The sequence below is a fragment of the Taudactylus pleione genome, unplaced genomic scaffold (genome assembly GCF_031769625.1).
Source record: "Taudactylus pleione unplaced genomic scaffold, aTauple2 ptg000086l, whole genome shotgun sequence".
Classification (NCBI taxonomy): Eukaryota; Metazoa; Chordata; class Amphibia; order Anura; family Myobatrachidae; genus Taudactylus; species Taudactylus pleione.
The window spans coordinates 21,883,136-21,899,529 of record NW_028284488.1 but is presented as its reverse complement, the minus strand read 5'-3'; the positions used below and the strand labels follow the sequence as shown (position 1 = coordinate 21,899,529).

At 42.3% G+C, this 16,394-nt stretch overlaps 1 protein-coding gene across 6 annotated transcripts in view; it reads left to right on the top strand.

The window, feature by feature from the left end:
- Positions 1-16,394, top strand: part of FRMD4A (FERM domain containing 4A) — a 481,635-nt gene that overhangs the window by 305,765 nt on the left and 159,476 nt on the right. For all 6 annotated transcript variants that reach the window (XR_015877834.1, XM_088468780.1, XM_088468779.1 and 3 more), the window contains exon 4: positions 3,157-3,249. Coding sequence is in view for 5 of the 6 variants with exons in the window: in XM_088468780.1 (XP_088324906.1) it covers positions 3,157-3,249 (93 nt within the window). In the remaining variant the exon portion in view is untranslated. The remainder of the gene's footprint in view (positions 1-3,156; positions 3,250-16,394) is intronic.

Here is a 16,394-nt window from a genome sequence, read left to right as displayed (position 1 = left end):
CATTCCACTAGGTCTGTTGGTCCTTCGTGGGCAGCTCGATGTGGTGCCTCTGCAGTCCAGATCTGCAAGGCTGCTACGTGGTCCTCTGTCCATACCTTCGTGAGGTATTACAGGTTTGACACCTTCGCCTCTCAGGATGCTTCCTTCGGGCGGCGGATTCTCCTTTCAGCACAGGAGTGTCCCCACCCTTAAAGGATACTGCTTTGGGACATCCCCAAGGTATCCTGTGGATACCCTATGGACCCTGAAGTGGAAAATATGAGATATGGTAAGAACTTACCTTTGTTATCTCTATTTCTACGAAGTCCATAGGGTTCCACAGGACTCCCGCCCTGTCGCACCTGTGCTGCAGATGGGCTTTGGTCTGGTCACCGGTTTTCCCGTCTCCCTCTGGTGAGAGTGTGATTCTTGTGTGTATCCAGATCTTCTTTCTCTCTCTTCCTTCTCGTCCTCCGGCCTATGGCTTGGTAACTAACTGAGGTGCCTTGGCTCGGGGCCGGGGTATAGGAGGGGAACCCTAGTGCATCCTGGGAGGCTGAAAGCTTAACTCTATGGTGCCCGATGACTGACGTCACACCTATACCCCAAGGTATCCTGTGGAACCCTATGGACTTCGTAGAAATAGAGATAACAAAGGTAAGTTCTTACCATATCTCATATTATGCGTATGTCCATTAATTTTATTGTAGTGTATGCCTATCTGTGGTTCGATGCCTACTGGTTACATTTACCTTCCTTAAGCACTGCACAATATGTATAAGTGCTACAGTAGTGTCCATCTGCCAGTCTGCAGCACTGCTGGCTGCCTGGCAAAACCTGAAGTAGAGGAGCAGCTGCATAAAATAAGTGTCTGAGGAGGAAAACTATATATATATATATATATAATATATATATCTGGAAAAAATGGGGTGGAAAGGGTATGCGCCAAAGAGTGATATAAATTTCAAACAAGTGTGCTCGTGCTCAAGTGAAAATGTGCGTACCAAAAATAAATTCTTTAAGGCTTATCTGAGAAAAATGTCAACGGGATGCGGATAATGCTGGACCCGGATTTCTGGTGCCACAGAGGACCTTAATGAAGAAGGCTCGTATCAGAGCCAGACAGGAGAGAGAGAATATAGTGTAGTATTTCCAGTATACAAATATGTTATTATTTGTCAGTGTTCGTACCAGATAGATTCTTGTATAAAGGTGTGCTCTCTTGTTAGTCATCCGTACTCCCTTTTCCTCCTGCCCCAGAATTTTTCCATGTACAGGGATGGTGGTCTGCTGCTGTAATTAATGTCCTTAACATATTTATTTTCTGCAAGAATATACAAATAAATTGTTTAAAAATCATACAATGTGATTTCTGGAATTTTTTGTTCTGATTCTGCCTCTCATAGTTAAAGTGTACCTATGATGGAAATTACAGACCTCTCTCATCATTTAAAGTGCAACAACTTGCACAATTGGTGGCTGTCCAAATACTTTTTTGCCCCACTGTATATAATAATTATTTGTGTGGTGGAAATACAATTTCTCTGCCGTTTTTTCCCTCCACAACTTTCTGAATGTTAAAAAGATAATATGAAGGCATTTTCTTAAGTAACCGGTTATATTAATCTAGCTTGCACTTGAATGATCCATGCTAATACTTAGCTAAGACTCAGTTGCACACAGATATACAAGTGTTGCATATCAAATTAATCAGCACAGTCTTCTGGTGCGTCCTAGTTGCATCGCATTGAGACTTATACCCCTTTTATACCGGAGCTAAAACCCGGGTTATTGCAGGGTTAACTCGGGCAGCTCCCTGGTGTAAAAGGGGAGAGGGTTGGATCGCCGGGTCAAGTGACCCGGCAATCCAACCCAGGTAAATAGCAGGGTTTCACACAGGCGTAGCCAGTGAAACCCTGCTGTGAGAACAGCGCACTCCGGGTCACGATGACCTGGAGTGCGCTGCAAGCCGGCCGATTGGTCCGGCTTCAGTGGCGCGTGAAGATGACGTCATCTCCAAGCGACCACTTACACGCCTGAAAAGCCGGGTCTATGCAGACTCGACTACGGTGTGAGCGGCGCCGACTCAGGAATATCCCAAGTCGGCGCCGGCAAAATTCCAGGTCTGATCCGTATAGGAACTCTGTTCCAACTCCGGGTCAGACCTGGAATTTTGGTGGAAAAGGGGTATTAGACGCATTATGGAAAAAGTCGCCCAGTACTGAAAGAGTCTCACAGGACCAGGGCCACAAAGAGGGGCTTTTTGGTGCGACTGCAGCAAACGTGTGAGGACACATCTGTAAACTCTGATTGGAATTGTAGTTGGCTTCTTGAAGGGCTACAGTGCTAAAATTAAACTAATCAGTCTCACAGTGTAAATCAGGCTTCATTACCAAGACTTGCAGTTATTAAAGGTGTATTTATTTAATTCCTAGTTAAGGATATATTAATTGCTTTAAATTTCATACTATTAACATGCGCACGTCACGCAAGTGATGACGTTTATATTGCCTAGAGTAGTATAGGCAGCAACAAATAACTATGCTTAATTTCCCTGTGGAAGCAAATGTAATTAGTATTTTATTTAATATACCTACCTGTGGTTCTCATGATTCACACAGTTCACAAGAAGTGGTAATAATAAGGATGATAATGATGAAATTACAGGACAAAGCAATTAATATAAATAGCTAAAAATGTCAATCACAGCGTTATTAGGAACTTACTCAGGGTAATTATAAATGTATTCACTATCTGTATGTTTATCTGTCAACATTCTGTCTGGAAGTCATACTTGTGTCACAGAAATCTGATTTATTGCACAATTGCACTGAATCATATTAAAAAGACAGGTCAGACTTCCCAATCCAAAGAACATAGAGAGAGGGCATGGGGGAGCCATGTTCATAGACTCTGTGCACACACTCATTGCCATAGTTATTTACAATCATCCTCTCAAAATTAATTAAGATTGTCTACACCTGAATTAATTTGTAAAAGTATCCCAAGTACACGTTATTATTTTAATTTAAAATTCAAAATACAAAATGTTGTTGAAACTTATATACTTTTTACTGAAAAACAAAGTATTTAGGAAAATGCAAGCATACATTCTGATTCATACTGTGTTGATGCAATTGCTTACAGAATAACATGACATATTATTGTCTTTTACAGGGGACATTTGAACTGGTTACAGTTGGACAGAAGAGTCCTTGAACATGATTTCCCTAAAAAGTCTGGTCCAGTTGTGCTTTACTTTTGTGTCAGGTATGTTCTATTATTACAAGTTAAGCATTCATTTGTAAGGACAGATGTAATGTGTATCTCATCTGTATGGACAAGTTAAATATCTTCAATGGTAAAACGGAATTACAGCTATTGCAAAACAACAATTTCTCTTTATGAGGTGCCATTATTCCGTACACTAGCTAGTTCATAATACCAAGCGTTATTAATATAAAACCAAATGTTCTGTGGGATAAATATTAGATTTTTTGTACACTAGCAATAATTTATGTCACAACCTTTCTGCACTCTTATCCACTATTACTTATCCCACTACCCCTTTCACAAAGAAAAGCAAATTCCCGGGTCAAGCATTTGGACCCGGTAATTTTCTGATCAACACGGGTCCTATCTCTGTGTGAAAGGGTCAACCCAGGTCGATATTCCCGGGACTTCGATTATGGTTTTTACTAAGGACCAAGTCCCGGGAATTTCACCCGGATTGACCATTTCACACAGAAGAAATACCCATGATGAGTCGCAAATTACCGGGTCCAAATGCTTGACCTAGGAATTTTGCTTTTCTGTGTGAAGGTGGGGGTATAAGCTGGGATCGGCAAAGAAACGCGAGCATCAAATGCCAGGTAAAAGCTGGGAATTTGTTTTTTCTCAGTGTGAAAGTGGTTTAAGTAGAAATTATGAATATCATCATCTGCTGCTACCTTTTTATATATTCACGTTTTACAGAACCAGTAACCTTAAACAGTTGTCCCAACTACTTTTTATGAATTTCTAAATTTTCTGATCAAGAAACTTCTTCTTTCCTACTAAGTTTTGCTGTCATCTAGTAAACTCATCCAATATTATAGATTAATTAAAGTAATTGTAGCTTAAATCACCCATGTTATCATAGAATGTGGTGAGTCTACTTCCAAATGAATATGGTTTTGAGTGTTTGTTCACTGGATTTTAATTAATTTGTATTATAAATTTAGCAAATTACATATCACTCCCCATCAGGAATGGGTATCAACATAATAATTGTAGCCACAATTTAAGGTGAAGAGAAAGTGGAGCTATAAATAAACATTGTGCAAAAAAGCTTTATTAAAGTCTGCTTTTTTTTAGCACAAATCAGATCTATTATCCTGACATCTGGTATTGTGGAGTTTTTGCTCTTAATGAAAAGGTTTGGGAATTCTAAGGAAAGCAGTGCAGTTGTGAAATCTGGAATAACATGTGTTGAGTTATGTTCATTTTCTTCCAGGATCCGGATGTGCTGTAATAGCACCAATGAGCCAGTAATGTTCAACATTGAGGGCTATTGGAATAGTGGAAGGAACTTGGGTTTTTAAGTGATCCCAATGGGAGAGGTGCCGTAGTCATTTAATTAACCTTGTTACTGCAAGAAGTCCCAGCTTAGTGAACCCTGGCAGTAGAAAGGCTTAAGGGCCTATCCATTAACAGATGTTTTTCTGAACTATGAAAGACAAAAGATATCTATTGAAAATTCCGGTGGCTGTGCTGAAAGATATGTCATGTACATGACCGATTTTGGCAAAATACGAACGATGAACGATATTGCATGACATCATTCAGGGAGTGGATTTTTTTCTCTCCAGTGCTTTGTAGCTGCTGTTAATATCGTTTGTCGTTCATCATTTACCGCATATAAACTGGAAGATATTTCTTATATCTGGCAGCGATATGCAATAATTGACCAACATGTTGGAGAGACGAAAGATAAAATTTATCGGCTGCGGGAGTGTACATCTGTCATCATTCAGGGCCTATCCATTAGGAGATAAATTGAACGACTGAAAGATCTATTGTTCAGTCGTTCAATTTATCTGCTAATGGATAGGCCCCTTAACTGTGTTGTTACTTATTTTTGTAGCTGTCTTTTGCTAAAATGTTGTCGTGTGATTTTGTATTTAAAATACTGCATGTACTGTATATTTGTATCCTATATTATCTTTGCGACAACAGATTGCATGAAATAATGCATGTAGCACCTTGCTTGTAATTGAATTCAGTGCTACATGGCAACCGTGCCATATACAGGTTGAGTCTCCCATATCCAAATATTCTGAAATACGGAATATGCCAAAATACGGAATAATTTTGGCATGACTGAGATAATGAAACCTTTGATTTTTGATGGTTCAATGTACACAAACTTTGTCTAAGGCACAAATTATTAAAAATATTGTATAAAATAACCTTCAGGCTGTGTGTATAAGTTGTATATGAAACATAAATTTAATTTCTGTACACAAACTTTGCTTGAGCCACAAAATTATTGAAAATATTGTATAAAATGACCTGCAGGCTGTGTGTATAAGGTGTATATAACACATAAATGCATTGTGCGTGTATATTGGGGTCCCATTCCCAAGATATTTCATTATGATATGCAAATATTCCAAAATACTGAATATTCCGTTGTCCAAATTACCCCTGGCCCCAAGCATTTTGGATATGGGAGACTCAACCTGTACTATGTCACCATGCCACCCACAGTGGCATAGTAGTGGGTTGACAAAAATTACATGACCCAAATTCACAAAAATGCAGAACATGGTCAAGAGAACATTGTTGAACCGAATGTGTTGTTGGCACTGAGCTGTGTGTGTTTACACCAATATCTATAACTGTACTTTTATAGGGAATACAATCTTGACCCATAATATTGAATAGCAATGTACGTCCTTAGAAAAAACTGGGTCTTGTTGTTTTATTTTACCCTATTCATGTAAGTTACCCATTAGTTCAACAGAAATCACTACACAGTCCCCTATGTTTGATGTTTAGTCCACTTCAAGTTATTGTAAGAAATGTGAAATAAAAAAAAGCTGACTAAGGAAAACATTACCACTAGAGAATGTAATTTATTCATCATTATGTTTCGTACAGTACCTACCTGATAATGTGTGTGATGGCTGAAATCTATTGACTGGAGCTGCTAATATATTACCAAAGTGTTAATTCTAGTTACAGTATCTTGAAAATAAATATGATGTAATGTTATTTAGGTACCAAATATTCTTCCAAAGACAACTAAACCAAACCGTTACATTTACTTTAGATAAAATGCAATAACCATTTACATTATATTGTTATAAAATAATTGTCAAGGCACTAGGATTGGGTGAACTCTATTCAGGAGCCGTTGGGTTGGCTGAAGTGTGAGTGGAGTGTAGAAAGCTTGGGGGTCTTATAAAGCTCCTCCTCATGAGACTGAACAGATGCAGATAACTGGAAATAGGTGGAGTAGCTAAAGATCCTGTAGAGTCTGAACTGGTTATGGATGTACTGAAGGGATGGACCACATGGTTTAGTGGGCCCCACAGAAGGTAGCGGATGGAACTGAGAACTAGATACTCAGGATACTTTAGAGAAAGCAGTCACAGCGCTGGGAACTATAGAAAGGCAGTACTGAAGACTGCTGCGAGTTGCAGAGAGTGAGGATAGTTGTAGCAGCGGTGAAAACTGGAGACTGTGTTGGGAGTTTGAACAGCACTGAGCTGTAGCAGCAGAAGCAGAGGGTACTGGAGATTGCACAGGGAGTTGGGGGAAGCACTGATAGTTGTAGCAGCAGAGGGTACTGGAGACTGCACTGGGAGTTGGAGGCAGCAATGGTAGCTGTAGCAACAGAAAGTACTGGAGCACTGAGCTGTTGCAGCAGAGTTGTGGGACTGGTATCTGCACTGCTTGTTGATAACAGCGCTGATGGCTACGTTAGAGGTGAATACAGATGACTATGTTGGAAGTTGCAGACAGCGCTGATGACTGCGGCAGCAGTAAATAACAGAGCAGAACTATGGGCTTGAAACTGCATGGTGAGCTGAATGAAACTGAGACCACACAGGTGAACTGAGCAGACAGAACTGTAGGGATACAGCCTGCAGCCAGGAAACTGACACAGGTGTGATGTTCTGGCAAAGGTCAGAACACAGGAACTGACTTAAATAGGGCACTCTTATTCCCTATAGGCTGCACAGATCAGCTGGTTAGAGCTGCAGACCTAATTGGTGGAAAAGGCATCATGTGACATGGTCAAGATGGCAGCGCCCATGCTGAGGCGGAGCATGGATATGATGCTGCCCACATGGCTAACTAAAGGAGCTGATAGTGAGGGGGGCTTGCGTGAACCACCAGGTTCTCAATGGTAGCAAAGCGGCACAGCCGCGTCAGGTACCTGAGTCTACCAGGGCGATGTGTGACAATAATATGTAATAGATTTGTCCTCCATTTCCATCATGAGCTTCAAATGACACATCCCACAGCTTGAAGTTAGACCAGTGATTCCCAAACTTTTTTGAATCACGGCGCCCTAGAGTATCAGCATTGTTTTCACAACACCCCTAAGTTTAAGTTTGTTCTTGAGGGATTCAGATTTTTTTTTTAGCAAAGTAGTAAAGTGAAGTAAATTGTGCTTACCTGTCATCCTTAGGCTCAGTTATGTGGTTGTGGACTGGTTTGTGCTTCTGTTTGTCCAAATATTTACATTACATTGACCATAAATAATTTGATTTAGTGCTCGACCACCAACCTGAGGCACCCCTGCAAGTGTCCCGAGGCACCCCAGGGGGCCACGGCGCACATTTTGGGAACCACTGGACTAGACTATGAAACCTTTGGCGTTAATACAAAAGCTGAATATATCCTTCCCAAATAAAGTTTGCCATGATAGAAAAGTCCCATTCCTTTTGTAAGTGTGTCATGTTTTAGCAAATGTGTGAAAAAGGTAGCATGTTGGATACACTTGTATTTCAGGTATATTGTGCTGGTCACTTGGTTTGTAAATTTGGTAAGTTTCTGCATTATGTGGCTGATTATTATACTGTTTAGCACTATCATGACAAGAGATAAGTCTATCCAGTCAAATTGAAATTAATTCAAGTACATACAAGGTTGAAGATCAGACATGAGGGTAGAGAGAGCTCTGCTTGTGAAAACTTACATTGAGTTATGGCACCAACAAGGCTGGATCTGTTCTGTTACCCACCCATGTGTTTTACTAAGATCTGGCTTTTGGAATTTGGGTCAAACAGCAGGATAGTACTTTGTGAGGCCACCTATATTTAACTTGGTTATAATCATTCTATAATATTGTGGGATAATAGGTTATTATTATTATTATTATTATTATCCTTTATTTATATGGCGCCACAAGTGTTCCGCAGCGCCTTACATAGTACATAGAACTAATAAGTGAACAAGAAACAAGTAACTTACAGTACATTACAGTGCAGGACAGGGACACAACTTATATACATTGCTGAAATAGTGATTAAAGCACTCACAATAAGCTGCCGGGAGTTGGCGGTCCCGTGTTAGGTGCCCTAATGGGGAGTAGAGAGTAGAAGAAAATGTAAAGAGAAGCACATGAGGGAAGAGGTCCCTGCTCATGAGAGCTTACATTCTAAGGGGAGGGGCAAACAGACAGGCGTGACACAGAAGGGGAAGATAGGAAGGAAAGAGCATGAGGTGGGTTAGGAGGAGTGCTGGAAGGCCTTGATGAAGTAGTGGGTCTTGAGAGCCCGTTTGAAGATTTGTAGAGAGGTGGAGAGTCTGATAGGGAGAGGGAGAGCATTCCAAAGGTAGGGAGCAGCACGGGCAAAATCTCGGATGCGGGAGTGGGAGGAAGTAATCAGTTGGCAAGAGAGGCGGCATGCATTAGTTGAGCGAAGTGGGCGGGTGGGAGTGTGAAGGGAGAGAAGGTCAGAAATGTATGCGGGAGAGGATTTGGTGAGGGCTTTGTAGGTGAATGTAAGAACCTTGAATTGGCATCTGAAGGGGAAGGGGAGCCAGTGTAGGGCTTGAAGGAGAGGGGAAGCAGATATAGAACGTCTGGAGAGGAAGATGAGCCGAGCAGCAGCATTGAGAACAGATTGTAGTGGAGAGAGGTGAGAGACTGGGAGGCCAGCTAGGAGAAGGTTACAGTAGTCCAATCTGGATATGACCAGTGAGTGGATGAGGGTTTTAGTGGCATCCTGGGTGAGGAAGGGTCTAATCCTGGAGATATTTTTTAGGTGAAAACGGCAGGACTGTGAGATGTGCTGAATGTGCGGTTTAAAGGAGAGGGAGGAGTCTAGGATAACTCCAAGACAGCGCACTTTGGGGCTAGAGGAGATAGTTGTGCCATCAATAGATAACGAAATTGTGGAAAGTGATGTAGTGGAAGAGGGTGGGAAGATGATCAGCTCAGTCTTAGACATGTTAAGTTTAAGAAAGCGCTGGGACATCCACGAAGAGACAGCAGAGAGACAGTTGGAGATACGGGTAAGGAGCTCAGGGGTGAGCTCAGGGGTGGAAAGGTAAATTTGAGTATCATCTGCATAGAGATGATATTGGAGGTCAAAGGAGTTAATGAGTTCACCTAAAGAGGATGTATATAGGGAGAAAAGGAGAGGTCCAAGAACAGAACCTTGGGGAACTCCTACCTTTAGTGGAAGTGGAGGGGAAGAGGAGTCATGAGAGGACACAGCGAAGGAACGATCAGAGAGGTAGGAGGAAAGCCAGGAGAGGGCAGTTTCACGTAAACCGAGAGAGTAAAGGATTTGCAGGAGGAGAGGGTGGTCTACAGTGTCAAATGCAGCAGAGAGGTCAAGGAGAATGAGCAGAGAGTAGTGACCCTTGGATTTGGCAGCAAGGAGGTCGTTGCTGACTTTCGTGAGGGCAGTTTCCGTGGAGTGGAGAGATCGGAAGCCAGATTGAAATGAGTCAAGGAGGGAGTGGGAGGAAAGAAAGGTGGTAAGGCGGTTGTAGACAATACGCTCAAGGAGTTTGGAAGCAAAAGGGAGAAGAGAGATGGGTCGATAGTTTGAAAGTATGTTAGGATCAAGGGTAGGTTTTTTAAGAATGGGGGAGACAAGAGCATGTTTGAATGCAGAAGGGACAGTGCCAGATGATAGGGAAAGATTAAGGAGGTGAGCCAGATGGGAACAGGCAGAAGGAGACAAGTGGGAGAGGAGACGGGAAGGGATAGGGTCAAGAGGGGAGGTGGAAGGAGGGGAGGACCGGATGAGGGCCAAGACTTCCTCTCCAGAAGCAGGGGAGAAGGATGTCAGAGTTGGTGAGACAGAAGGGGAGGGGTGGTAAGGGCAAGGAGGGAGAGGAGTGCTAAGGGTCTGATGGGATATGATGTCCTCACGTATGGAGTCAATTTTAGATGTAAAGTAGGTGGCAAAGTCGAGGGCAGAGAGCGAGGAGGGAAGGCGAGGAGGGGAAGGGCAGAGTAGGGAGTTGAAAGTGGCAAAGAGACGCCGGGGGTTTGAGGACTGGGAGGAGATGAGGTTCTTGAAATATGTTTGTTTGGAGAGAGACAGGGAAGCACTGTAGGAGGAGAGAATAAATTTGAAATGGAGGAAGTCAGCCTTAGAGCGTGACTTTCTCCACTGACGCTCCGCAATTCTTGAACACTTTTGTAGGTATCTGGTGCATTTGGAATGGCAGGGTTGTGGTGTGGATCTGCGAGGGTGAGTGGTTATTGCTGGAGCAACAGAATCAAGAGCAGAAGCAAGGGAGGAATTGTACAGGGAAGTAGCTTGTTCAGGACAGGAGAGAGAAATGATAGGGGAGAGAAGAGAGTCCAGCAGGGAGGAAAAAGCAACAGTGTCAATAGCCTCAATATTACGCTTAGTAATGGTAGCCTTAGGAGTTAGAGGAGGGCAAGGAGAGAGGGATAGGTTAAAAGAGAGAAGGTGATGGTCAGAGAGGGGGAATGGGCAATTGGAGTAATCAGAAATATCACAACGGTGCGTAAAGACCAGGTCAAGTGAGTGCCCACTCACATGGGAGGGTGAGGAGGTCCATTGGGCGAGACCAAATGAAGAGGTGAGGGTAAGGAGTTTAGCTGCAGAGGATTCTGTGGGAATGTCAATAGGAATATTAAAATCACCTAGGATAATGGAGGGAAGATCTGAGGAGAGAAAGTGAGGGAGCCAGGAAGCGAAGTTGTCAAGGAATTTGGAGGGAGAGCCAGGGGGACGGTAAATGACAGCTACTCTGAGGTTTACTGGTTGGAAGAGTCGTATAGCATGAACCTCAAATGTGGGGAATGTAAGGGATGGTTCAGAGGGTATTAGCTGGTATGAGTAACTGGTGGATAGAAGGACCCCAACTCCACCACCATGGCGACCCCCAGGCCGGGGGGTGTGGGAGAAGGCAAAGCCCCCAGAGGATAGAGCAGCAGGAGAAGTGGTGTCAGAGGGTGAAATCCAAGTTTCAGTGATGGCTAGGAGATTCAGAGAGTTGGAGATAAAAAGGTCATGGGTGGGGACCAGTTTATTACAGACTGACCTGGCGTTCCAGAGGGCACAGGATAGAGAGATAGCATTTGTGGGGGAGATGTGAATGAGATTGTCCGGGTTGCTGTAACGTGGAGGTGAGATTAATTTGGGGGACCGATATGAATAGAGTTTAGTGATGGTGCGGGCACCTGAGCTGGAAAGGGAATCAATAGGAGGTGGGCAGGGAGGGAGATGTGGATGGCAGTGGGGTGAAGTGACAGGGAGAGGAGTGTAGGAGGAGGGTTTGGTGGTGGGGTAGTAGGACAGAGGGGGGGTAGAACAGGAAGAAAGTGGAGTAATGGGTGAGGAGTGAAGAGTAGGCAGACAGAGGAGGGGGGAGAAGGGGAGGAGGAGGTGGAAGAGATAAGGGGGAAAGGATAAAGGTGGAAGCAGGGGGCAGAACAGAGGATTAGGTAGAGACAGAGGGAAGGAGGGAGTTGACGAAAACCTTGTCATGGTGTTTATAAGTAAACAAGAGGAAAGAAATTTGGAAATTTAAATGAGATATGAGTGCAAGAGATTTGTAGGAATGCAAGTAAGAAAACAGTGACGTATCAAAGAACAGTGTATCAATATGTATGCAGATTAACAAGATTGTTATAGGGAGAAATAAAAGTGGGGTTCTAAAGTGTGCAGAATGTGAAAAATAACGCAGATTGTAAGCAGACAGAGGATGTGAGGCTAGGCAAGAGAGCTGAGATAAAGGACAGTGTTTCAAAGTTGATAGATATAAACTGACATGGGGAAAAGTACGATAAGCATTGAATTGTATGCTAGAATCAGTAGGCCAGCATTATGAATAGCATTAGAAGTGTTCTTGCCGTGATTGTACAGGGAGTCCAGTTGTAGTCTGAGTCTTTAGATTGTTGGGGTTTGTTGCGTGATGGGCCTTTTTTCTCCTTCTGTTTTTCCTCGGTTTAACGCAGGTCTAACGCTAGTTATGCACTTAAAAAACTGCACTTTGAAAAAAGGCTGCACCCAGCCAAGGCTTCCCCAGCCAAACTACTGACACTTATACAGGGAAGCAGGCAAGTGTGGACACTAATTAATGAAAACCCCCAATTGGCCAGCCAGAGAAAGCTAGCAATAAAAATGGCTTAAGTCAACAATGACCACATACCATACATCTAAGGCTACAAATAAATCAAGCATTCACTTTAGTCAATAAACTGAGAGAATCCTTAAAACAATGTAACTATTACAAATCATAAGGCATTAGAAACAAAAGCATAAGGATTCAGTAAAGAATAAGCTAGTTACCTATGATTATAATTAATAAAGGAGGCACAGGAGGTGAAACACTGTTCAATGAAATGGCAGTTCACCACCACACCCTTTTGGAGCCTCCGCCAGAGAGAACACAACAGTCTTCAGTATTTTATCCTTTTTCACCCTCTGATTTTTTGAACAAAATCATTTTTACCATATTTCACTGATCATTTCAAATAACAATGAGCATTTGTTTGAAATAGGAGATTAACTTCCTCATGATGGACACACAAAGTCACCGCAACAAAATAGAAATCATTGATCTCTGTAGTGAACAAGACCTGAACACTTAATGGGCCATGACTGTAGCAAGCAACAGGCTTCCACTACGAGGGGCAGATTGAGCGCAGCTGCAGCTTTGGCTCAGTTCACTTGAGGATATTTGTTACATGTGAGCTTGGTACTACACCAGACAGCCAAAACTGATCAAGGATAATCATAGGAGATTGGTGGTGGGTACATTGTGCATTTGCATGCCTATGGTAGAGAACTAAACCGTAAGCGCAACTGTACATGCTAATTAATAAATATCTTGACTACAAAGTTCTGTGCAATATGTTGGTGCTATATAAATGTAGGATAATACATAAAAATAGTTATGATTCTAGAGCAGGTATGGGCAATAAGCGTCCCTCCAGCTGTTGTTGAACTACAAATCCCAGCATGTCTTGCAACAGTTTTAGCGTGGCCAAATAGCAAAACTGTGGCAGGGCACGCTGGGATATGTAGTTCTACAACAGCTTGGGGGGGGCTTATATTGCCCACCCCTATTCTAGAGGAAAGTGTTTAGAAGAGTGCTGCTGGAAAACATTACATTTTATATGTTGTATAGAAGATCCCAGCCAGAGTAATCTGATTGGGTAATGAGATCCCAGTTTCTTTAAATTACCTATTTAATCCTAATCCCCATAGATTGTGAACAGACATGGAGATTGATTTTATACACAAATCCCTTTAAAACAGGTAGGAAATAAGATTGGATTGGGAGGTCATGTCAGGACAGAGAGCAGTCACGCCTGGCTGTCAGATACAATCAGTGGATCTGACAAAGGAGAGGAAACTTTCAAGCAATGTTTTATAGCAATAGCATAGCTTCATACAACAGGATACAGTGATTACTGCTACTATATTTCATTATAATGAGAGGTTGCCAATAAAAGCAAAACACAAGAAATGGCAGGAAACAAATCACCACTCAGAATGGACTGATTTACAGCATCCTGAACTTCTATGGATAAATCCAGGAAACCAGCTTCTCAATGAGATACCCCAAGTTAGTTCATACTTCTGAAAAAGTATTTCCGGGAGATTGTGAAAGCATAACCTATGAGGGTGGCGGTAAAGTGGACGTGTACTGCTGTGCCTGAGCATTGCTGCTCTGTATGACCTACTTGCTGACGAAAAGACATTGATACTTTTCAGGGCTACTTCATGTTTTGTGTTCTACTCACATGTGATTCCATAAAAGTAGCCATGAGAAACCTTATTTGAAAATGCATGTAGCCATAGGGATCATTATGCTGTATACCCGATTTTTCAGGTAACCCCCCACACCCCCGGAAGGGTAGGCATTTCTCCCGCATTCTGCCTGAAGTGAGCAGAATTAGGAGAATACCCGCGGCAATCGCAGGTCTCCTTGACGGGGGCGGGGCTTACGCTGTGATTCTGCATGAATCACAGCATTTGGCCCCGCCCCCTATGTAAATTGTGCCCAATCGCGGCAATTTTACAGCGAGGGGGCGGGCTTAATTATGCGAATTGTCAAGCCCCGTCCCCGTCGGCCCCCTGCTGCATCTCTTACCCGGGCTTCTCCCGGGAAGAGATTGTTAAAGGTAGGCAACCCTGTGTATAAGCAATGCAAAGAAATGGCACTGATGATCAAATTTGAATGTACAGTATATCTCTCTGATTTCCTTTTTTTCTAAGTACGTAAAAGCTACATCATGTGGGTAAGGAGCAATCAGGGAGATTACTAGACTCTTCATAAAGTCGAGGAGATTGCTACTATTCCCAGGAGTCTCCCTGACATTCAGGGAGAGTTGGCAAGTACAGATGAGTGAGTCCTCTCTCATCTAGCCTCAATACACCATGCAGTGCAATATGCCTGACGTGAGAGAGCCGGCAGGTCCCGTTCAACTCTGCTAGCGTCGAGTGTCTTTTTTTTTTGTTGCTGGAAATGCGTCTAAGTTGCATTGTGATGCGACTAGGACGTACGAGGACACTCTGCTGATTAATTTGATCTGCGGCACTTGTATATCTGTGTGCGACAGAGCCTGAAAATGGAACTTAGTGTGGAAAATATCTGCTGTCGTTGCATCGTAGCACTTTGCATGCTGATTGAGAGACACAGTCACACACAGATATACAAGTCGCACACAGATATACAAGTGTCACACACAGATATACAAGTCGCACACAGATATACAAGTATATACAAAATAAATAACTTTTTCTTGTGTTAACTATGCACCGCCCTTGGCAACTTATTGTATACTAATTAGAACACAGCTTAGTGTACATAACTATAAAAATACTGCAAACAAAAACATAGCATGTGATAATAGACACAGGGTAAGATGCTGAGTTAAACATATGCAGAGGGTATGCACATTTCAGTTGCATCTATGGCTGTAGATTTGTCACTGGGTTGTAATGAGGTGTTAACATCTGCAAGTGCAGGCTATGCAGCGTTGGACGCAAGTATAAATATTCCTGTTTCCATGCATATAATTTGTACCTAGTATAGGGTAGGTGTAAGCACACTGATGATAAGTAGCAAACCAAGTGTACACATAGCAGGCAGGAACATCACAAGATACGTATATCTGAGTATATTCCTACCGGCAATTATGTGCGTTTCCTCCATTCACACAGTTTGGAATAAAATACACCTGATTTACTTCCAACTCTTCATCTCCATACTGTATATATTCATCAAACTGAAAAGAGGGAAAGATTTAATGAAAAGAGTGACAGGGCTAAATGAGTTTATAACAAAAACTGTCCCTCCATAAAGGTTACTGTAAGAAAGTATGTTTATAAATAACCTATTGTAACTCCGCAGGTTATAACAACCTTGTAAGTCATGCTCTCATCTTGCTTCCTGCCCTGTGTGTATATATTTTTCTACATATTCAGCATGTTCCATTTTTTATTGCACTGTCAGGCACTTTAATGACTTCAGACAAGAGGATACTTGGTTTTAACTCCCAGGAGTTGGCAGCCTTACAGTAAGGGATTCATGGCAAAATCTCTTTATCTTTTTATTAAAATAACCATTGATTTGTTTTCTGTATTTATTGTGTGGGTCAGTATAAAATTAGCCAAATGCTACATTGTTAGGTTTTTTTTGTCGGCTATCCAGTCTCGCTGAGCTTTTGGCAAAGCGTTCTGATTTTGTGATGTTGTATCGTTCTAAAGCCAAGGTCATTTGTCTACCTATCTGCCGGTTTTATTTTTAACACGTTGATCACTGCAGGCTTCCCCTTTGAAGAATATAATTGTTGCCAGTAAGAGAAATGTTACTGTGCAAGTACCATTAAGAGATATTGCAAGGGACAAATCTTTAAAATCCAGGACTGTGACTGGAAACTAGGCACAGCTAGAAGATTTTAAATATAG